General features: G+C 36.4%; 1 protein-coding gene across 1 annotated transcript; it reads right to left on the minus strand.

Annotated features, from left to right (window-relative positions):
* Nucleotides 1-538: 538 nt before the first annotated feature.
* On the minus strand, nt 539-23,645 carry LOC131064224 (deSI-like protein At4g17486). Its single transcript, XM_057998306.2, has 4 exons — nt 23,083-23,645; nt 8,306-8,593; nt 1,029-1,124; nt 539-921 (listed from the first exon to the last, which is right to left on the minus strand). The coding sequence occupies exons 1-4, from the start codon at nt 23,225-23,227 to the stop codon at nt 794-796; spliced, it is 657 nt and encodes a 218-aa protein (XP_057854289.1). The 5' UTR covers nt 23,228-23,645; the 3' UTR covers nt 539-793.
* Nucleotides 23,646-24,636: the final 991 nt, after the last annotated feature.

Below are 24,636 nucleotides of genomic sequence, written 5' to 3' on the forward strand. Positions count from 1 at the left end.
CATTTCACAGGTTAAGCAGAAGATTGCATAGCTGAGATCTGCACAAAATATTATGCAAACAAACAGTGAAATTGAAAGATCGTATTTACAAAAGATAGAGGAAGAGAAGGATTCATGGTGAAATTAAATGGGGAAAAGCAAAAACCCATATAACCTCGGAAGAAAACTTTTAAGTAATAATGGTAGTGGATCAAATCATTTACGAGGGCACCAAATATTGGGAAAAAAGAACTTCAAAGAGAACATCTGCACAAGCAAATGAATCATTGTCAACAAAAGACACAAAAGATTTTATAAAAACCCAAAATCTTATACTACTCATCCACTCACTCCACAATATGCAAACAAAATTGGCAGACATTCATGTAAGGAATGGGTAAGATTCACTTCAAAAATATGATATGGTATCTACGCTACTCTGTAGGTGCACTTTTGTTTCAAGTTGTCCATATGGCAAATTTCAACTTACACAATTTCGTAAGTCATTTGCTGTGAGATAAGGTGACAAACTAGGAAAGCTATCTATTGGAACTTAAGGTACAACCACAAAGAAAGCTCAACTTGATTAAAAATTCTTAGAACAAATAATCACATTGTCAAAAACATGTAAGAAGATAAATCACTGTTTATCTTGACCCCAATTAAAAAGCTCTAATGTAAATAGGGCTCCATAATTTAATAATTTACATTCTTTGATGTCAACATGGAAAAAATCAAGCAGGTTGTATAGAGAAATATTATCAAACAATGAAATTTACAGTCTTCCATAGTGAATCATAAAGCCACATATAATTTACAACACTTCCTTGATATGATTCGTGAATGAAAGACCCTCTGCAGTGTTGGAAATTAACAATTGATGATCTTGCTCTCCATCACTCTCTACAAAACCCTGAGTAGACCGGCTCTCTGACTCGTCTTCTGCATTGGCAAATTTGATGTGGGGAATTACAAATTTGCTCTATAGCCAAAACAACTGAATGTTTTTTCTTTATTGAAGATATCAATTTTAAATTCATCTTACTCACCTGAAATGCCTTGATCCGAAAGCTCTTGATAATCTGGTATATGCTGTACAGCTGTAACCTGAATACTTTCTGGAAGCAAACAGTTGCAGAACGAGCCTGAAATTAATACGATTAAGCACAGGTATTAGATTAAATTCCTGAATTTGGTAACAAAGGAAATAACTAGTACATGAATAAACAAGCATCCCTCAACAAGAAACAGGCAACTTAGTTCTGCTGAAGAGAAAGTTTTAAATTTTAAGGAAAAATTATCATTTCCCTTACTGGAAATCTTTACCAATCTGCATGTTCAACATTTGTCAAACACCAAGATTTTCATCTTCACTGTACTAGCTCAAGAGCAACTAAATGGATATACAATCTCTTTATTCATTTTCATGTATGATACCAGAAACTGCATGATTTACCCTACCACAATGGATGTAAAATCTATCAAAACTGTCAGTTTTCAGGGTCAGTCTTGCATAGACAAATCATGGAAAGCAAACCTTCAATTTAAGGTATTAGAATGTGAAACAGAAGATCAAAATATTTGATCCATACAAGATTTGTGGAGGCTAGGATTCAGAAGCAAGTCAGTAAAGACTACAAAGATAAAATTAAGAAACAGTCTAGACCAGGCTTATTAATAGCACTATGCCATATCCATTGTCGCAATCAGATAGTAATCCAAGATAGTGGATTCATTGTGGCCAAGTATCAAATACTAAATAGAAGTCTTCACAAAAATGCCAGACCAGATTATTTGGAGTTCACAAATGATCACTCGTTTGCTTTGACAGTATATACTAGAAAAGATGTATGTGTGAGTTCCAGAGTCTGTAGAGAATCTCTGTATGGAATCTAAGGCACAAGCTGTGAGGAAGAAATACCAAATAGTTTGTGTAGTTAATTCCAATCACTTACAGTTAACTTATTATTGTAATAATTAATTTAACGAGTAAAATCAGATAAAGAAGTTTTGTTCCATGACAGAATTTACCTTTCTCACTGTTAAACAAGGCAAGAAGTTCTTTTGCATGTTAGAACTCTTCCTCGGTATGAAAACACAAAGTACATCAGCAATCCATCCACAGAGAACAAGCAATCAGAATATCCAGAAAACCATCTACTAACAATTTTAGATCTTACTTCTTAGAAACACTTTCAGCATGTTACCAATGAAATTCTTTGCTCTTAGAATCTCACTGTTTTACACAATTCATAAGAAGCATCAAATGCATTGCTTCGTGCAAAAGTCCTTAAATGCAGAGTCTGCAATTCATGAAGGTACCAAGACTTGCAAGGAGTCACTGTGCACGAACATTTAATTTATGCAACTCCGGGAAACTAGAATCCAAAAAGATTTTCATAACAATGCCTGCTAACCATTCAAAGACACGATAATGCCCTGCATAATTAGCAGATCACTGGACACTTCAGAGATCTATCCTCACAGCTTCAAAATTCTCCCGAAATCAATGCCACTGTATAAAGAACTAATTTTACATTTTGACTAAAATCACCTCTGCCATGTTTGTGACTCCACGTGCTTTTCGGTATTAATCTGCAATTCCTGTAAACTGATGGATCTATAGTATGCAACATGGCTCTAAATGGAGTATTTCTTGTATGGTGGCAAACCCGCCAGTTATTAGTATGCAGCAAATTTGAAACTATCAATTTTCACAGAAATGGATGCAGATCACTTGATCAAGCAATAGAATAATTGTTGCTGACAAAACTGACACTTAACACAGGCAGTGATTGCAAAGATACTGGAATGGGAGTGTAACCATAGATCTACACAAATCAGCAATTTACCTAAGAATTCATACGGACAAGTAACAACAGAAAGCTATGTCTATTCATTTCTAGAACATCTGAGAATCCTTCCATGCAAAAAAAGGCACTCCTAATTAGTCCTCAGCATTATAAGAGGACAGGTTGACAATTGGAGGTATGACTATACATGAGAATACTGAACTACTGGAATGTGGAATTGATTGTAAAAGGAATCACAAAGCAGAGAATGATTGCAGAAGCAAACAACAGTAAGTGATGCTATATTCATTCTCTTTGTGTCTAATCTTCGAGTGTAAGGAAACTAAGGAATCTACATCATTGCCACTTACAGCTGGTTTTCCCCACCTTGAGGTGTCCAAGATAAAAATTTGAGCATGTCAAAATCTTGTGCTTGTATCACATTGTTGCTTAATATTTAAAATATTGTACATGTTTTCTTTTACAATCAATCCACTAACAATAAACCTAGAGTAATCACAATCCGCCATATTTGCTGTGCCACTTCCCCAGGTTTTCCCTAGTTTTTTAAAAACGATTCCAATAATATGTTATATGCACCTTATTTATGCAAAGTTAGAAGCAGAAAAATACAAAGCATAGGTAGACTGAACAATTATTTTTAGCATGAGGATATTTAAATACAACTTAAATTTTAAACTGTAATGAGGGGTTTTCTTTTAAATTATATCCTAAAAAGAGTTTAGTTAAAAAAACAGGGCTGCCTCTAAAATGGTAGGCCATACTCGACAACAAAATGTCCTACTAGTTTAGGACCAGTAAAATTTTAACATTAACGATCTACAGTGAAAAAAATAGTTCATTTAATCCTATAGATAAATTTATGGTTAGCATTTTTAGAAGGTATTTACTATTATGTCAAAAATAATCTCTACATATTATATTTGACATGAAATAGCAAAATTGGTTTTTTCTCTACATTTGCACAAGTATTTAGTAATTCAGCTCCCAAGCTTTTACGGACGTTTTCCTTTATTAAACCTGGGTAATTGAGTTCCATTTACACTTTTGCCATGCCATGTAAATTGAATGCCACTATGATTTCAAATAGAACAAAAGCTGTGTACCAAAGCTTATTTTAACATAACCTTTTTGAGTATTGTGGAGTTGTGGTTTGGTTCATATGACAGTAAAAGGATATATCAAGGATGGTGAATTACTACCTTGCGATCCAAGGATGTCAACAAGAAAATGGAATCAACTGGTGAAAAGATGTCAAAGGACAATGAAGACAGCCTTGCCAGGAGAGTTATCAGTTACTGCATCAAAAAGCAACACGGAAAAGGTGATTCCATCCCAAGAAACCATTGCCCAAAGCAAGAATTCACACATCTTTGGGTAAGCTGGTCCATGCACTTTCTGAAAAATTTGTAGCAGAAGAAAAACCCCAAGAAGATGAGAAAGATAGGTTCACGGGTGATGAGAAACCTCCAAAAGATAAGATAAAATTTGAAAATGGGACACTGGATGCCTTTAAGAGCAACTTTAAGATCTCGCCGGTACAGCATCCATCACACTTGCTTTCTTGCTCCTCATCAAAGAAGTGACCTGCATGCTCTTAGTGCCTCTTGTTGCACAACTTGTATCACTGCATGTTAAATGATGTTAGCCTTTCCGAAAGATGATCTTTGAGGGTTCTGGCCCAACGCTATCTGCCTACTGGAGTTCTTTATTGGATATTGTTTCCACACAATGTGCCCTCCATAAATTTTATCATATGGTCTTCTATAAGCATCTCCACACATGAAGACACAAAAATGCATTTAAGAGTTTGTGGTTTAGAGCCATTGGTTCAGCCTTGATATTTCAATGCACTCTCTCCACTCCAAATTTCTGGGATTGTAGACCAACGTTTCCTTATGTCAATCAGATACTTTCTCTTTGCCCCTCAAATGGGCATTTTCCAGGAAGAGACAATACAACTTGAAGAATCTATGCTTGCTGGGAGCCCTTTCCAATGGTGATTGCTAGCTTCCAGTTGACTCAGCTCTCCTACTTCCCTTACTCCTGAAAATTCCAATCACAAGATTAACCTTTTTAAGAATTAGAATTTCTCAATGTATGAGTTCAGTAATATTGATGGCCTCCAAGTTAACGTTTAGTTTTCCAGATCCATGGCTTTTTCATGACAGACTATATGCCAGATTGGAAACCCTTCAGAATGTTAATCAGCGATTTTAACAAATCCAGAAATGTATTTTAAGATTTGAATTTGGTTATAGAGTACAACACCAGATTTTGAATTCCCAATTCCTACACCACTGATAGGAAAAAGAGGCCATCGTCTATCCCCAGAGGCTGCATGGCAAGTTAGCATTTACAAGAATGCTTCTGGAGGAGCTGTGTATGTTTTTCTTATCTGATGATTATTTTAGTTTTGAATTATACCCATAAAACTAAGCAACATGACGACAGGCTTACTTTCAGACTCTGACTTTTAGGAAAACTTGGATCACTAAGTTATGGTTAGCTGTTGGGCCTCATTTTTTATTGATACAAGAACACTAGAGCCTTTAGTTAAGGCCTCAGATACAATTTTAGACCTTCTGATTTTTGATATCTTCTCTGAAACTGCTTTCCCTATGCACAGAAACCATATCCAGCTTTTAAAATGTGCATCTCAAGTTTGACATTAGTTTTGCTGAAAAGTAATATTTACATCAAAAAGAATAAATAAAGGCTGCAACTAACAAAAACTTAAAGCTAATACCAACTTTATTGCATAGATGCAATAGAAGTGGAAGAGCTTTGAATTCTTTCAAATTCTAACGTAGCATATATCTAGATCATTTCCAGATCCACGTTCAAATGGATAGTAAATGAAAATCTTGAATATGCTTATAGGTAAATCTGATGGACCAAAAAGATATCAGAAAGCTCATTTTTGCAGCTGATGCCAATCTCACTTCATTACCTTCAAAATTAAAGGCAATAATGAATGTAATCTTGAATTTGGCTTTTTTGGAAAAATACAAGAATTTCCAAGCAAATAAACTAGTTATATTTTTCAAATCACAGTTAGAGTATGTTGTGAACATATGCACAGGAACCCAGAAAAAACATATGAAAAAGGAGGTAAGGAATGAATGCAAAAAATAATACAGCAAGATAATCTTTTACCGGGAAGAGGATTGGCCCATTTGTGCCATAGATAACTTGAGGTCAGAGACTAATACAGTCGTAGAAGTTTCCACTAAATTCAAAGTACTGTGTTATGATACCTAATTTGCCTCCATACAGTCTTACAAATGCACCGATAGTAACAGATGGCCAAGAACTACATACAATTAATAAATTTTAAAAAAATTTACTAGTTTTAGAAATAAAATTTTCGCAGTCAATAATAAATTCAGCTATTCCCTATAAGAAAGCTAACAGCACTTATCCAGAATAGCTCAGCAAAAATAAAAACTAAGTGTTTAGTGCCTAATCTGAACTAGCTAAAGTTGAATAAACGACAGAAGAAATCTATCCTACAAGAATGAGAAATCACATAGCATTTGACTTTGGGTTCTCATGGGTTTATTTCTGCTTAATAGTTTTAAGACATCCAAAATGAACCAGTTGACTGCATTCACAAGAAAGAACCTTTACCCATTAACAAATTCCTTGAAATTATCATTCCATGTATCCAACAACATTTGTGGAACTTCTCCTTTCTTCCTTACCTTGCACCAGCACAAGTACAAATCTTAACCTAATTAAAAGGAGCGTTTCCATAAGTCATACTCCACAAATTCAAAAAACTAAAGAAAGTGATGCCCGTATCATCTATTTATACAATCTTTCCTATGTATACACTAAAAATGTTCTACTAACATTTCTTTTGTCAAGAAACCAGTTGACACTTTGGATTTACCATCATTCATAGATTGCAAGATTGGGGTGGGCTAAACTAGAGCTACTGTGATGATTTAGTTGCCCTTAGTATACCTTTGGTTTTTTAACTAGTTCATCTCAAACTTAGACATCTGTGAACATCATGTTCATGATAAAATCCCAAATTTTGGATACATCTGAATCTGACGATGTCCTCAAGAAGCATTTTCTTTGTTATACTTCCTAATTCCTGTAAATCTAATCCACTTGCAAACATCATGAACATTATATTTACAAAAGAAACTCAAAGCATAAGAATATAAATTAAAAACATGTAATTTCCACAGTCCATAATATAAGCTTTAGCAATATTTCTGGATTTGACTAGGTAATTTTTTTTCCTCTTTTTTAAATTTACATACTCAAAAACAAGAATATAAATGTCAAGAAAGAAAAAACTTAAAGTTTATGGTTAAGTTCATAGATATATCATATAACCGAAATAATAAATGTTAAAAAGTTTTTATTTTATAGGTATAAACTTCCATTATCCTTAGACCCCTTGTGCTTCATTGTCCGTCTCTGTCTAGACACAGATTCTGTTGTTTTTTCACTAGCCGTGGCAGATGATGTCTTCATTTTAAGTTATGACCTGATGATTCTTAGGCTATTTTCTGAAAAGGAAGAGACAAATCATCTCTACCCCTTTGACTTGCAGCAAACCTATAGACAAAGACAACTCCAAACTAAAGAAAATCAATAGCACACGACATGAAAACTTGAGTTGAAAATCTACTGCAGATAAAGACCACCACCCTGGGAACAAAGACCCACATGATTTGCTAGGCTAACTATTCCTTCCAACACAGAAGCTCTAGTCAAGGGGGAGATCATTGCACCAACAAGTTTCCTACATGTAGGCATCTCTATTTCCTCTAATCTTACATATTTGTCATTTACATTGGTCAACATATTGCATCAAGGCTTATATACATTATTGGATAAACTAGACTCTCTTTTATTGGCTTACTTATTGCCTTTCACATTATCTTTCATTTGTGTTACTGCATTCATTATCATCTACACATATTGCCCAGCTGTTGCCCACTTAATACCTTCCTTAATTACTTTTCAATGTACACTAAGAAAGGCCTCGTATTATATAATGTTTAATCAGAATTCAACTGAATAGTTTTGAGTCAATCGGTTCTGAGACTCATGAAATATAGGTTGATAAAGATTGACTAAAAACTACACATTTGAATCCCATGAAAACATAATATAATTTGATACACTGTGAAAGCACCACCTAAATGTAGAAGGCCTCCTATCTTTTTCTATTCAGATGTTTGAATCAACAACATAAATTTGAGTCAATGAATGCTAAGTATGCTCTTGAGATAGGGGTTCTTGTGAACCATACTCATGAAATATGGGCCAATAAAGATTGACTGAAAACTACACAATCAAATGCCGATAAAACATCATAATATTTGATACATTTTGAAAACACTAGCTAAATGAAAGACCTTTGATCTTTTTCTATTTAGAGGTTTACTTAGTAGATTCCATATCTTATGCATACAAATTACATCTTGGCATATCCAAACAATAAAATAAAAATTCAATGAATTACAATGCTTTGAGTAGCATACCTATTCTTGCAAGTCGGTTCACCCACCCAGGTATACACTTCGCTGTCAGCCGCATGCAGACATCATTTGTAAAATGATTACAATTCTTTGCAATAAGATGATAGGAATCACCATTGTAACTTCCTGCCATATGTTCTATGAATTGTCGAAATTCAGAAGAGGACATATCAGTGGTGCCCAATGAAATTGAGCGCCGGAAAAGAAAGCCTGGACAACTCTTGGGTTCAACCTCAAATACTCCACTTGTAGGATAATCATGTGCTCCAAAGGCATATTCCACACCATAAGCTGTTCATCATGGCAAACATCACTATTAGTATACTAATAGGCAATTTAACAATTATACTACACACTTATATTTCCAATGGATAAAAATAAGGAACTAAAAGAAATCCAAAACATGATTAATTGTCCAAAAGAATCTCTATATATTAGAAGGCATTATGATGCCAAAAACCAGTTTGTCTATATCATCTATAAATAATTATAATTGATTTACAAGAACTCAAAAACATAGTGGATAGTTGATGGAACAGAAAATGACTACAATTGTATAATGATGGAGGAAGATCAAGGATGCCATTAATGAAGTGGATCTATCTAATCATTGTTAGCTTTTGCAAAATAATGTCTATAGCAGACTAATAAACAGACTAATACTTTACTAACACGCTTCTTGAATTTTAGACTCTAGAGCCAAATGAAAGTAATGTGTCAGATAATAATGTTCTTGAATTTTAGAACCAAATGAAGGTATTGTGTTACATAATAATGCATTTATAATAAGGGATCGTTCATGATATGAAAATCAATCCGTTTAGCATGACCAATATTAATTAAACTTCATTGCAGTTGAACAAGCTTTATTTACAGCCATTTAAAGATGTAAAAAACATTACATCAAGTTCAATTAAAAAAGTTTTTCATTAATGATATACAAGAAGCATGCCTCTTGTAAACTAAATTGGTCGGAAAGGGAACAAAATTCTAATTTAATAATAATACAATATACACAAAACTTCGAGCCCTCCACATTCATTTAGAGCTTGGCTGCAAGTATTCGGTTAAGAAGTTTGAAATTTTCCAAACTTCTTTATATTAAATAGTTATTATTTAAAGGTTAACATCTGTGTTACCAGTTTGGCCCCTTGCAGCTGGTTTGGGTCTGATCTGGTCCAGACGCAGATCCAGGTTTAGCTCAACAGGGGATCCAGCTAGGGTTTTGTTGGTGTCTGTTTTATCATCTACCAAACATTAGGATAGGATACCCGAAGGTATTCTATCCTCTCCTGAAAAATCACTACTGATTCCAAGGTCTATATGTGCAAACAAGCGACTTTCGTGGAATAGCTTCTTGGGTAGTGTATGCTGAAATTTCAAGGGGGACTTACGTTTGACAAGTATCTTGAACTGCTGGACTTAGATGGATTTAGCAATTTTAGGCTCTTCTTTTTTTTTTCTTTTTTTTTTGGGGGGGAATTTTCTGGGATTTAGACTTTCAAAAGAAAGGGAAAAAGAGATAGGGTTCAGGAAGGCTAATCTAATCCTACGAATTCTGGAGACGGTATCAACTGGGTGCTTTCGAGAAACCAAACCTTGCTTCGCCACACTAGGGACAACTACACAAGGCTGGTGCAATCTTCAATGGGTTGTGCTTATGATCGAGATGTTAGGATGCACAGGGGATGGGCTCAGACTAACTTTGCACGGTAGAATGGAAATCATCCATTTACCAAAAGTATGAGCGGAAATACACCATCAATTGATACTTATCAAATCCTTCATTCAAATTAACAACAATGAAAGCAAATCTAAATTATTTCTAAGTGTTGAGGAAATTGAAACCAAGCAAATCGTTTAAATAATAGAGATTACAAAGCAGCGCACATGCAATATATTATCTGGAAATGACCTTAAGCAACAATACATCAAAAACCTCACCCTTTTCAAATGAGAGGAGGTAGCCTTATATAGTTTTCAAGAATAAATGAACGGCCGAGATCAAACAGTGATCAAGGGCCCAGATTGAAAGCTATAAACCCTAACTAGGGTTTCCCAAAACTAACTACCCTCGACCAATTACATTTGGGACACTTGTCCTTCTTGCTAAATATGAACCATCAATGAAAATAGAAGGTTGTTGCATTGTGAAGTGTGCCCTTCTACAAGCTTCTGGATAAGTCAGGTTCATCGAACCTGGACATGCTAACTTGGAGCGATCTGATTGGTTGGAAAATGACGAGGCGCCACCTCAACATGTTGGATGTCTTTCTTGAATTCTCCAATTTGTCAAGAAATCGTCTAAGTATGGAAATTTGATTCCTTCTTGTCGCCATTTGATTCTGCTTGGGAGCTTGTCTCTTTTTTTTTTTAATTCCTTCAGGAGATGAAATTCTTCAAGAAGTTGGAAGTTTATCTAACTTTTCCATATTTTCACCAAGTCTGAGAACTTTTCTTTCTTGATGCCTTGAGATTCTTTCAAGTGCCTCGAATTTGGAGAACAAATCCCCTCGTGAAGTTTTTCTCATACTTAGCCAAATTTTGGCCCTCTCTATACTCGAACGAACCTTGCTCATGGTCCTGTCTTCAATTCTGAATTTGGCTCGAAACTCCATTTGTGTTTTCTGTGACGATCTTGCCTTCAACTGCCAATTTATGTTGCGTGGGAGGAGGGTTAAAAAGCTCTGGGTAACCCCTTGCAAATATGAAATGATGGGATCAAGCTATTCAGGCATTTGCTGTGATCATGTCCTCCTTCTCGATACCCTAACATGCCTTCATCATGATTGAGGAAATTGGAATTTTCTTTGTGAAACATTTCCCATACTTAGCCAAATTTTGGCTATCTTCACGCTCGGATGAACCTTGCCTGTGAACTTGTCCTCAATCTTTCGTTTGGCTTGAAACTCCAACTGCGATCTTTATGATGATTCCGCTTCTATTTCCTCCTGCAACCTGTAAAACCAAAGAAAAAATGGTTAGAAATCTATCTTGGATTAAAGAAAATCGAGGCTGTGAACGGCTAAGTGTTTGGAAAATTTCGCTTCATTTTCATACTTAGCCATGAGAATGGGATTTTCACATGTAAATTCTCCAACCTTCAAGATAACTGTGATCACAATCCAACACCAAGTGTTATAACTCCGAAAATTTCTTATACTTAGCCAAAAAAATGATTTTCCTCCCTTAGAAATTCGAACAAATTCACTAAAAATCATTTCTCAAACTCTGGATAAACTCAGAAAATACATAAATCTGCATCATGAATTTAATTTCACCTTCAAAAATACTCAAAAATTCAGGAGAGATTCAATAATTCGTCCTTATACTGGTTGTCTTTCTCCAAAAATCTGTGAAACTTTTGTCAAAAAAGTTTATCCAACTTCCAGCAATATCCAAAACTTTCTCCAAATGAACTCCAAACTGAAAGTATTTTACTATGCTCTCCTTAATATTTTCAAACTTCTTGGTGTAGAAATGAAGTTTACAACGAAGTATTTGTAATTAATCAGAAGCCCTTAAAATCTTCCAAATCATGTTTCCAATTTTAACTTCATTCTTTTGGAAAGTGTTGTCATGTTTCCAAATATCTTCCAAAAGTTTCCAATTTGGCTATAAGTTCGAAATATTTATTCATCTTCCAATATTCTCTTTAAAAAAAACTTTCCAGTTTGGATTTAAGTTCGAAATCCTTATCGATCTTCCAAATATTCTCCTTTTGAAAACTTTCTATTTTGGATTTATTTCGAGGATTTTTAATAATCCTTAGAGATTTTCTTCATTTTGGATTTAATTTTGAAATCTCAGTGGATTTTGTGACATCACTGGCATCTTGTTGATTTTGTTTGACTTTCAATGCGTAGGTGGACTTTTGAAATTCATCTCCATCTTCTCCAAGGTATGGTCGACTTTGGAGACCTTTCCTCATGGCTCTTTTCAAGGCAAAATTTTTGGCTAAGGCATGGGGCGGACTTTAGCCTTTGCTCCTACATGGTGAAATTTTGGCTAAGGCATGGGGCCGACTTTGAAGGTCTCTCCTCATGGCTCTCCATCAAGGCGGAATTTTGGCTAAGGCATGGGGCGGACTTTAAAGGTCCCTCCTCATAGCTCTCTTTACCCTTGGCGGACTTTAAACTTGGCACCTCCTACCTTGCTCTCTTACTTTGGCGGACTTGGGAGAGAGCTCCTACATGACCTCCATCTTGGGCGGACTTTGGTGGCAGCTCCAACTTGGGCGGACTTCTATCACTCCTCCTCCTTAGCCTCCCAACCTTGGCGGACTTTAGGCTAGGCTCCTACCTTGGCGGACTTCAAACCCATCCCCTAAGTGGACTTCAAGCAACCTCCCCTTGGGCGGACTTTGGAGGGCTCTCCACCTTGGGCGAACTTTGGTGTTAGCTCCCCCATGACCTCTCTAGCCTTGGCGGACTTTGGTGAGTGTTCCTTCATGGCCTCCATCAAGGTGTAAATTTGACTAAGGCATGGGGCGGACTTTGAAGTTAGCTCCCACATGACCTCTCTTCTTGGGCAGACTTTGGTGAGTGTTCCTTCATGGCCTCCATCAAGGTGTAAATTTGACTAAGGCATGGGGCGGACTTTGAAGGTCCCTCCTCATGACTCTCCTAAGGCATGGCAGACTTTGAAGTTAGCTCCCACATGACCTCTCTTCTTGGGCGGACTTTGGACAAGGCTTCTCCATCACTTGGCATGCTTGGGCGGACTTTAAAGAGTGCTCCCACCTTGGGTGGACTTTGAGGCGCTCTCCACATGCTTGGGCAGACTTTGAAGAGTGCTCCCACATGCCTGGGCAGACTTTGAGGCGCTCTCCACCTTGGGCGGACTTTGAGGCGCTTTCCACCTTGGGCGGACTTTGGTGGTGTCTCATCTTGGGCGAACTTTGGTGGTGTCCCCAACATGGTGGACTTTTAGACATCTCCAACATGGGCGGACTTCTAGACCTTTGCTCTTCAAGGTGGACTTTTGGAGGCTCTCAAGAGGGCGGACTATATATGAAATATAACATTTAAGTATAAGTATACTTTAAGTTATATTTCATATATATTGTCAGGATGTTTGAGAGTGGTTTTGGGCCTCTAGGACTAATAATGCAAAATCTAGTTTTTGGAGGGTTCTCCAATTTTCCAGACTTAGTCAAATTTCAAGATCAGGATGACATTCCAAACTTAGCCAAATTTCAGGACATTTGAGGATCAGGATGATTTTTCGAGCTGATTATCCTTTGAAGGTGCCATGACCCCCTAAAATATAGGAACTTAGCTTTTTGGGTCAAAACTTGAAAATTTTGGATCGCGGTCGAAGCAAGTCAATGGTACAAGCGTAAACCCTAGGTTTGCATCCCGGAAAAGAAAAAAAACCTAAAATCTGGGATTTAACTTTTTTAGGTCAAAACTTGGAATTTTCGAGTTCCGGTCGAAGTTGGTCAGTGGTACAAGTGTAAACCCTAGGTTTGCATCCCGAAAAAGCCAAAAAGCCTAAAATCGAGGGATTTAGCTTTTTTAGGTCAAAACTTGGAATTTTCGAGTTCCGATCGAAGTTGGTTAGTGGTACAAGTGTAAACCCTAGGTTTGCATCCCGAAAAAGTAAAAAGCCTAAAATCTAGGGATTTAGCTTTTTTAGGTCAAAACTTGGAATTTTCGAGTTCCGGTCGAAGCTGGTCAATGGTACAAGTGTAAACCCTAGGTTTGCATCCCGAAAAAGCAAAAAGCCTAAAATCTAGGGATTTAGCTTTTTTAGGTCAAAACTTGAAATTTTCGAATTCCGGTCGAAGCTAGTCAGTGGTACAAGTGTAAACCCTAGGTTTGCATCCCGAAAAAGCAAAAAGCCTAAAATCTAGGGATTTAGCTTTTTTAGGTCAAAACTTGGAATTTTCGAGTTCCGATCGAAGCTGGTAAATGGTACAAGTGTAAACCCTAGGTTTGCATCCCGAAAAAGCAAAAAGCAGACATCCCTAAAAAATAGGAAAAACTTTCTAAAAATAGCCATACCGGGGATCGGGCTGAAAATGCCAAAAACGAAAACTTCCTAAAAAATAGGAAAAAGCAAAAAAAGCAAACTTTCTAAAAATAGAAAGTTGTCCAAATTCGTCCAAATCAATTGCGATCTTCGTCCTTTGGCCTCTCTAAGCACTCAGGTGGTGTTCACACTTCGGAATCACATAACTTGCAAAAACTAACTTTCAATCGTCAGGCCCTGAAATGCTCTGAACTAGACAAGGCTTGGTGAAACTGCAGCAAAAGGTCACAGGACACTAACAAAACCCTAGAAAGCAGGAAAAGAGAGGGTCCCCATTTGCAATGGGGCAATGTGTGGAAAAGGTCACAACAGGTTCCACAAAAGGTCTGTGGGTTTGTCTGGGGCAAGCGTAGGCCAACCTGTCCCAAATTCTGCCTCTTTCCACTCTCACCACGACAAACCTGACACTTTTTTCTAATTTTTCTGTTTTTCTATTTCGGCAATTAATTCATCATTCATTCTTGCTATTTTTAGACTTTTTTGCAGATAAAAGAATGACATGTCTTCTCATGGAATGCCTTATTTGCAGCTAACAGAAAACATAGGTATCCTCATGAGGATCGATACTATTTTATCAAATGCAATGAACATGTGTCTAAACCAATCAATTAACTTTTGCAGCATACTCCAGCCTATCCCAACATAAGAGTCTTGGATCATGGAATGGCCATCTATCAAATCATAATGGAAAGGAGTTTTAAAATTAGATATTGTAGTTGGAAACACACACGAGGTATGTGAACTGTTTGACAAAATGCCTCAAAAAAATGTGGTATCATGGAGTACACTGATTGCAGGATATACATAAAATGGTTTTCTTGATGAAGCTTCAAGACTTTTTAAGAAATGCAGCAGATGCAGATAAAAAAGGAAATATTTTTATTTTCACAATCAAAAGACATTATTTTTTTGGCTTTTTTAAAAGTATGGTTTGTGAAAGCCTTCATTTGGGCTTGGTGGCTGCCCCTAAACCCCCACAAGGGGCGCTGCCCCCAGACCACTAAAAGAGGAATGCCCCTTGACCCCATTGGGGGCACTGCCCCAAATCCCTGCAAGAGGTGTTCTCCTCAATCCTACTAGGGGCACTACCCCCAAACCCTCACCAAACTCATTTAATACATTTTGTTATGAATTTTGTATTAGAAAAGAAATTAAGAAATTTAAGGGATTTTTGCTTTGTCAAGTCAGAAATATTTGCTCTGCCAAGTCTTTGTCAATCACAAGTGTGCAAACAATGGTATGTATATCCATCAAAGCAAAATTGATGGTGGAATTTCATCAGGTATTAGAACTTGCCAATGCCCTCCTAACAGATATGTATTCTAAGTGTGGCAAGGCACATGAATTGTTCGACAAAATGCCTCGGTAACATGTGGTCTCCTGGAATGCCATGCTTGCAGGACATGCACAAAAAGAATTTGCTGAAAGCCAGACAACTCATTTTGCAAATTTTATTATTATTAATAGTTATCAATATTAACTTGTTTTTATATTATAATATTACATTAACCTTATTATTATTGTATAAAGCTTAGAAATATTGTACATTAAAAATACTAGATGCCTCTAATATTTCTGATTTTAGGCTGCAAATATTATATATTTATGATTTTAATATGTTTTATAATGAACAGAACCCAAAATAAACAAGCACCAAAAAATATTTTGAACGACTCTGGAAACTGAACCCTTAAACCCGAACCTGAACCAGTACCAGGATTGGTAACTTATGTTAACAGATGGGCAGAATGAAATCCATATATATGTCAAAAATACATCATTTTTCAAATCAGATTTCCCAGATTATAACATTTATTTATATACAATTTTACATACTATAGTAAAAATCTTGTAGAACAGCATTTTGCAAATCTTGCACAATCGAAATTTTAGAATCTAGCTGTTAACAGGCAACCATGCATCTGGGTATAAGACCTCCACCTCACTTCATATATTGCAGTCTGGACATTACAAAATTCTATACTTTATTGTTTATTTTTCATCCAGAAGAAACAAAAAAGTGTTTGAATTGTATGGACTATAGGAAAAGGCCCTATAAAATACACAATTACAGATTTCTCATGCTGTGCCAGTATTTGCTGCGGCTTGCATTTATCAGGCAAAGAACTTATTAATAGATGTGTTATGGTAAATCTTGATAACATAGGACTAGTCAAGGAAACCCCATAGTAGCCACACCGTGCAGTCACACCAATCACACCAATTATTGTAGTGAACTCAAAGATGGAGATACTATCTAACATGCCGCCTGGCTGTAGCAACTTTGAGACTTTGATGCCAATTATTCTTCCATCTATCCTTGCTGTTATCCAGTTTGATTCATGACTAGGAAAAATTAAACAGAAATTTAAATTTCATATAGGTACACAAATGGGATTGCATTAAGCAAACTATGAAACTCTGCTCATCATTTGTTAGAAACTTAGATCCTCTGAACAAATTAACTCACCTTCCTAGAATTTGATACCGTGCTAAAATATGATGAGCTTTTCCTGGTATGCTCCTATCAGTTTTATCGATATGCAACATGAGAATGTCAAGGATTGGCATAACAGGAAGTGTCTGCACTCATTTAAGACAGTCTGTATAGAAACAGTTCCTAATATAGGCATCTTCCCCATTTTAGTGCCACCTGCTGCCATATGAACTCCTGTATTTTTTGAAAGCATCAGCCACTTGATGTAGGTTCCTTGGTATGTGTTGCGCCTTAATAGGTGTATTACTGCTATAAGGTATAAGAATAAGTCATTAATCTCCACTGCCCTCCAGTTCAATTCAACCTAATCTTTTAGCTTCTGAATTATATCTCTATAGTGATAGCCTCCCTAGGGTAGGCTAGCAACAAAGAACTTGAGCTCCAGTTACCTCATCTACTTTATTAGAATCCTTTCCCAGACCTGTGCCATACAAGGCCATTATTCCATTGCTATGGTTGCATATAGTGCCCCCCCATTCCTGTCATCACATTATTTTGTGATGATCAGTTGAAACTACCTTTAGGCTTTGAAATGGACGTGTCTGCCAGCATCGCAGCAAGTCAGGCGATGTGTTGGCACCCTGAAATTAGAAGAAATCTGCAACATTAGTAATGTTGTAGCTTCACATAGAGAGGCCACAGCCTCACACTTGACCATTGTTGACTCACATTTGACCAATTGTTGTCTAAAAATGTCCATCATAATTACCTTTAACCACAATCTATCCAAAACTAATGCATTGCATGACTTAAGTGTAAAGCTACTGGACAGAATATTAGGCTTACTACTTTGAAAAGTATTGATAACAATTTGGGAAAATGCTTCTTGATATCCCTTGAGATACAAAAACTAGAACTTGATTTTTCTCTCGGACTTCTTCAAGACATAGGTATAAAAAGTTGGAAATGAGTTGTGGAAACAGCAGTTGGATTATGAGAATCTGGCTTTTTTGCTGTGACAAAGTAAAACAATTTTAAAGTAACGCCTCTTGGTGAAAAAATGCAAGGCATGCCAGCAATTGATAGCGAGTTGAATCTTTGTACAGAACAGTCCAGCACAGAGTAAGAAAGAAGCAAGCATGGAGAAGAATGTTAATGTGTTTGAAAAGAAGCTCCCTACAGGAAATGTAGGACTTAGGAGATTAAAGGGTGGCTGATCTCAAAGAAAGCAACCCCTTTGAAAATGGGGAACAGTTTAAAATGGGCTGTGCAAATTTAGAAGAGGCCAAACTCCTTAAATTTTTAGCTAACTCTTCTACAATAATGTAGTCTGTTTTGAATTGCAATGTTTGGCTGAGGTGGACCCCTTCTCTTCAAAGGAAACTTTCCCTTATGATGTAAGAGCATCCCAGGGTGTAAAAGCAATCTTGCATTGCCCACAAAATATTTTATTTCACTTGTTTGTTTGTTTGCAAGTTATTATCAGTATACCAATCATAACACTTACCATAGATCCTACCACAATTGCACATTTCAATTCACAATTGAAACATATGTTCTATACTGATCCATCAACATCGTATCCAATTTCTAAAAGTTATCATTCACTATAAGTATAAACACATAATTTGGTTTTTGACTTACTAGCAGGCTAACAAGGTCACACTCAATTCACAGTTCATGGCTTGTGACAACTTTCCGAAGTTTGTGGCAACAAAGGAACCCATATCAAGGTACATTGGACCTAGGAGTACTAATGATACGCATCAAGATTCATCAGTCTATTATCACCACATTCAATTTGGGAGATTCATCTATACATTTGTCCAACTACACGTTTCAGTAGGCATTGAGCTTTGTACCACCTTGCAGCCAACTGACATCATTCCTAAGGCGTGAGGCTGCTATTTAAACATTGATTAGAACTATTTGAAGGTAGTTTAGTTGAGAAAGAAAGTAGAGAATCAAATTGGAGCATTGTATTGTAATATCATTTGAATTCTATAAATTGCATGTTATAATCAAATGGCTGAGCCTAGCATGTTGGAAGCCCATTGCAGTAGATTATTATTCATTTATGACCAAGAACCAATACAGTTCATATCGTTCTTTTACTGTTTTATTGAGATTCTGCTATGTAATTGTGTTGTTTTATTTTGCCACATGGTTGGACAATCCTTCATTGGATCTTCTACCCATGACTGCATCAAGTGGTACCTGAGGAGAGAGTGAGCTGGTATCCTAAAAGTTAGGCTTCTGAACAAGTTCAAGTTGTCAAATTGAGGCAATCTGCAAGAAGCTTGATGACTGAGCATTGACTAAGAACTGTAAGGAGTGATTTTAGACCGATTGCCAACTTGAGGTAATTTGCATCAGACCAAAGGGAGAGATGCCATCACGAAGAATTCAAGGTGTTGTTAATGTGGCTGGAAAGAAGGAAAAGATGTCAAAGGTGATGAAGGCAAAGAAGTTCCAAATGGATGCTTTTGAAGAAGACCATCGAAGAAACCCTAACCCTAGAGATTATGAGAGTAATGAAGAACAAGAAGTACCCTACCAAGCAAAGTGGAAGCAAGCAAGAAGACAAGGAAGGACGTTGAAAGCTATATCAAGCATCATTGAGAAAACATGGGTAGATGTTCCATAATATTCTCGTAGTTTTAGAAAAATGTGCTACTTTGAGTATAAGGATTCAGATGATCCATATAGGGTAAAATATGCAAAAGCTAAGTTGAAAGGTCACGCTACCATTTTATGGAAAGAAACTCAGTTAGGAATAAATAAAAGAGGTAAATATTGCATTTAAAAATGGGATAGAATGGTGAAAAAGCTAAAATATAAGTCATTCCCAAAAATTATCATTTAGAGTTGTTGGAGTTACACAACTTGAGGCAAAGAATTATGACTGTTAAAGGCTATATAGAAGAATACTCAATTTAGATTTCAAAGGCTGAGGTAAACTATCTTGGTTTCCCTCTAGCAATTGGAAAGTTCAAACAACCCTAGCTGTCTAGTGCAGGAGCATCTTAGGGTGTAAAAGCAATCTTGCATCACCCAAAAATATTTCCTTTCACATGTTCATTTGTCTGCATGTTTGTATTTGGTATACCAGTCATAACAGTTACCACAGATCCAACTGCATTTCAGCACAGTTGCAGATTTTACTTCGTGGTTGGGAACATACATTCAACACTAATCCATCAACATCATATTCAATTTATAGAATATTTTGTTCACCACAAAGGCATAATGTGATTTCTAATCTACTACTTGGCCTAGCGGGCTTACACTCAATTACAGTGTTTTGCAGCAACTTTCCAAAGTTAGCAGTAGCAAAGGAACATATTGGACCAAGGAGCACTAATAATATCCTAAAAGTTATGCTTGTGAATAGATTGCCAAAATTGAGGCAATCCAGAAGAAACTTGACAACTGAGTGTCAACTAAGAGGCGATTACAAGGAGTGATTGTACATCAATCACTGATTTGAGGCAATTTCCTCAAACTCTAGGAAGAGAAGCCACCACGAAGAATTCAAGGTGTTGTTGGTATGGCCACAAAGGTGGAAGTGATGTTAGAGATGATGAAGGCGATGAAGACCAGAAAGGCTGCTTTGACGAAGACTGCAAAAGAAACCCTAACCTTGAAGCTGATGAGAGTGATTAGAGTGAGAGAGTTGAGAGCCAAGTTGGAGCATTGGATTGTAATATGATTCAAATTTTATAAATTGCAGAAAGAGGCCTTACCTGAAAGTTCAATTTTATAAAGTAAAACAATAGTGAGTTCAATCTCTGAACAGAACAGGAGTGTGGAGGAAAATGTCAATGTTTAGGAAGAGAAGCTTCCTGCAGGAAATGTAGGAACACTGTGGACTGGACAATCTCAAAGAGAGCAGCCCCTTCGAGCCTGAAGAACAGTCTAAAATGGGTTGTGCAGATTTAGAAAAGGCCAATCTCATTGAATTTTAGCTATCTGAATCTCTTCTACAAATAATCCATTGTGTTGTGAACCACAGTGTTTCACTGAGGTGGACAAGGAGGATTTTCCTTCCGACACTAGAGGAAGCAGTAAAGAGGTGTGGACTACAGTGAGAAGCCGAAGAGGAAAAAAGATGAAATAACCCTCTTTAAAAATGACTTTGAGATCACATGTTAAGAATAGATGAAATAGGTTTGTCTTTGTGGTACCCTGACTTCTTTATTTCTCAATTTGATTCCATAATTTGTGAGGATTTTTTAATGGCTTTCTGGTTATTTGTAAGAACTTATATGCTTTGTGGGTTGGGCCCCAAAAGATACCTCAGCTAATTCATCTTGAAAAACATTAAACACTACGAATTAATTATATAATTGTCTACAACTTTTATAAATCCCATTTTCAGTTGCATTCTCATTGTGCCAAATTTCACATTTTTCACTTCTGATAACATAAACAAAGGGTAAAGCCCCTGTAGTCACTCTTGGGAAGCCATAGAAAGGTTTTGCCCTACAAGAATGGGCGTTGGCTCAAAGAATGGTGCTAGAATAGTGTGATGATTAAACATACCAATCTAGCACAACAGATAGTACTGATATTTCAAACAGACAGACAATCTCCCACTTTTAAAGGTGGATCAGTTATATGCAAGCTAATTGTATTTGTAGGGTATATTCATAGGAGGTGCAGAATGGAGAGAACATAAAAGTTTAAAACCAATACAGAAATAATTCAATAATAATAGAAACCCATTGGTATAAAGGGTTGTGGTTCATTCATATGAGGGAGTGACCCAAGTTTAATTTGTCACACTGCAATGAGGCAACCCATTTCCCTAAGGGTCTTGGGAGGTCATACATTTTTGGAATATAGGCAACTGAGCTTATGGAGGATTGATATAAAGTAAACACTAAATGGGTGAATGAGGTAATGGAGCATCGAAATATAGGTCACCAATGTTATGTAGTACTAATATGTGCAGAACAATAAATGGGTGAGTGAGGTAATGGAGCATTGAAATATAGGTCACCGATGTTATGTGGTACTGATATATGGGGAACAATAAATGGTTAAGTGAGGTAATGGAGCATTGAAATATAGGTCACCAATTTTATGTAGTACTGATATATGGGGAACTATAAATGGGTAAGATTATAGAGCACTAAAATATGGTTTTCCAAAAAACAGGTAAAATCGGTTACGTAGCATTGAAATATGGGGAACAAAAAATGGGTAAGGGAGGTTATGAAGCATTGACCTATGGGGAAGATTTGCATGTGTACTACCCAAATCCAAACCATCACCCAAGCAAGCAATCCATAATCTCATACCAACACTCACACCCAAACCCAGATCACATTGTGACAAGCCCACAGTCTGTCCCCGAGAATGAGCAAAAACATAAATAACAATAACCAACACCCAATGAAAAACAATAGGCTAGCCCGGGTTTAAATTGTCACACTACAATAAGGCAGCCATATCCCCAAGGGTCATAAAAGGTCGTAAAATTCTGAAATATAGGTAAGTGAGCTTATGGAGTAGTGATATAAGATAAACATTAAATGGATAAGTGAGGTAATGGAGCATTGAAAAATAGGTCACTGATGTTATGTAGTACTGATATATGGGGAACAATAAATGGGCAAAATTGATTACACAGTACTGAAACATGGATTTCTAAAAATTGGGAAGGGTCAGTTATGTAGCATTAAAATACAGGGAACCAAAAATGGGAAAGTAAGGTTATAAAGCATTGATATTTGGGGAAGATTCGCAAATGTACTACCCAAAATTAAGCCGTCGTCTTAGCAGGCAATCCAGAATCTCATACTAAAAGCTACACTCAAACCCAGATCACAATATGGCAAGCCCATAGGTCTCTGTCCGACACCGAGCCAAAGTAAAAATAACGTTAATGGGCACCCAATGAAAAACAATAGCGGCGCATCGAACACATGAACCTACACATGGCACTAAGGAAAAGCAAAATGTAAACTAAAATATGTGTCAGGTTTTATTAGATCTTTAAAATTTGCAAGATAAACATTGGTACATGTATCTATCTATCTGTACACGACTTTGCTATATCCCTTTCCTTTTGCAGGGGCTTCTGCATCATGCATCCCTTGAATATGCCTTGCCATTTCATATACAACACCTAACTCCAGTTTTCTTTATTACCATGTTATAGATGCATAGGTTTCAATATATATGGGTGCGTTCTTCTTTATCTGTCATGTTATTCCCTTTGATCATAATAAAATGCATTCCTACTCAAGTGGATCTATGCTAACAAAATAGGAAAAAGAGACACAGAAAGAAGTAATACCTTCAATCCCAGAATGATAAATTCCCACTCCGAACCAGTACATGTAATTGTTCAAAGGGGTGAGGTCATAGATATTCAGATAAAGATGGTTGCGACTCCTACCATGACTCTGATCTGAACTCGAACTGGATACAATTGATCTCATTTTCACCCTTCAAAACAAACCGCGCTTCTTCCGTTTTCTTGCTTCTCAATATAGATTAGTTATTACTTCAAATCCATCTGCCTCTGCGTCCATTCTTAAGAATTCCTCCAGTCTTTTGAAACCCAAAATTAAAAAGTACAAACTAAATTAAAAATAAATTAAAAACTGTTCGTTCAAACTGTATGGAGATTAAGAATCTCTCGTAAGAAATTCTATACTGATTATATTAACAATCAGTCCCGTGAGGAGACATGAGTGTTGACCTGTTACTATACACGAATGATTGTACGATATGTGTGTGTTCCTAAAAGTAAATTATTTGTCAGGGCAAAATAAGTAAAAAGACGAAGACTGAGAGACCAAAACAAAGAGGTGACTGGACGAGTAGGTATTGTTAATTAGATATGCAATTGATTAAATCCCAAGTGTTAGGTGAACAATGGATTGTCTTAAACATTTATCCCGAATGAATAGGGCCTGCTTTTTATGGCCCCTTCCCCCTCTCTTGGAAGGAATTTATATATTTGTAATTTGTGGAATTAGCCAAATGCCCTTTTCAATTTAGTTTGTGTTATATTGAAGCAATGTGCTAATAATATATCTACATAGTGACAAATGGCATCATATCTCCTCTTTTTTTTTTTTTTCATTTAGTCATTCATATTTGATCTTAAGATTATAAATGAAAAGGTGGTTTCATAGTTGTGAACTTGTCTCCTACTTCCAGTTAGCCATTTGTAATATGATTTAACTATTATTTGATTTGAAGATAAGTCTACAAAAGTAAAGGTGACCTCAAAATTGTGAACTTGTTTTTATCCAATTTAAAATTCAAAACTCAAACTTGGTTGATTGGCTCCCTTTACTCTTCTACATCAAGTTGATTAAACACATTGTTGGTGCGAATGTTATGTGCTAGTATTTGAAGACATTCAATGCATGTGTTATTATCATCTCTTCATTACATCAAAGGCATATTATACTCACATATGGATGCAAAAATGTCCATCAATATAATTAGAAGCATTTAATTTGACATTTTTGGGACACTTAAATGCATGAATTTTTATTTTTTTTGAATAAAAGAGGTAAAAACTTTATTGAAACACAGACACAAAAATTACAAGGAGGACCAAAGCCCTGAGGCCCCAAAAAAGAGCCACAGGCCCAGTCCAAGATCAGCCAACATCATAACTATCCATGTCCTCAGCAAAAATCTTCTGCAAGACCTGACAGTAACCCGGGGAGAGATGCTCCCAACCTTCATTTTCCAGTCACTATCATGTTCTGAAGCCCACTTAGCCAAACAATCAGCTGCTTTGTTCCATTCATGAGGAATGTGGATGAAAGACACCTGCTCCATTAAAGAACTAATTTGAAGAATCTGATGAACAATCCCTGCCAGCTGC

This window comes from Cryptomeria japonica, chromosome 6 (assembly GCF_030272615.1).
Source record: "Cryptomeria japonica chromosome 6, Sugi_1.0, whole genome shotgun sequence".
Lineage (NCBI taxonomy): Eukaryota > Viridiplantae > Streptophyta > Pinopsida > Cupressales > Cupressaceae > Cryptomeria > Cryptomeria japonica.

Coding starts and splice junctions, on each gene's coding strand:
- LOC131064224 (XM_057998306.2), bottom strand. CDS start 23,227: ATGAGATCAATTGTATCCAGTTCGAGTTCAGATCAGAGTCATGGTAGG. Junction 8,594..23,082: donor TTATCATTCTGGGATTGAAG/GTATTACTTCTT, acceptor CATGATGAACAG/CTTATGGTGTGGAATATGCC. Junction 922..1,028: donor TTCGGATCAAGGCATTTCAG/GTGAGTAAGATG, acceptor TTGCCAATGCAG/AAGACGAGTCAGAGAGCCGG.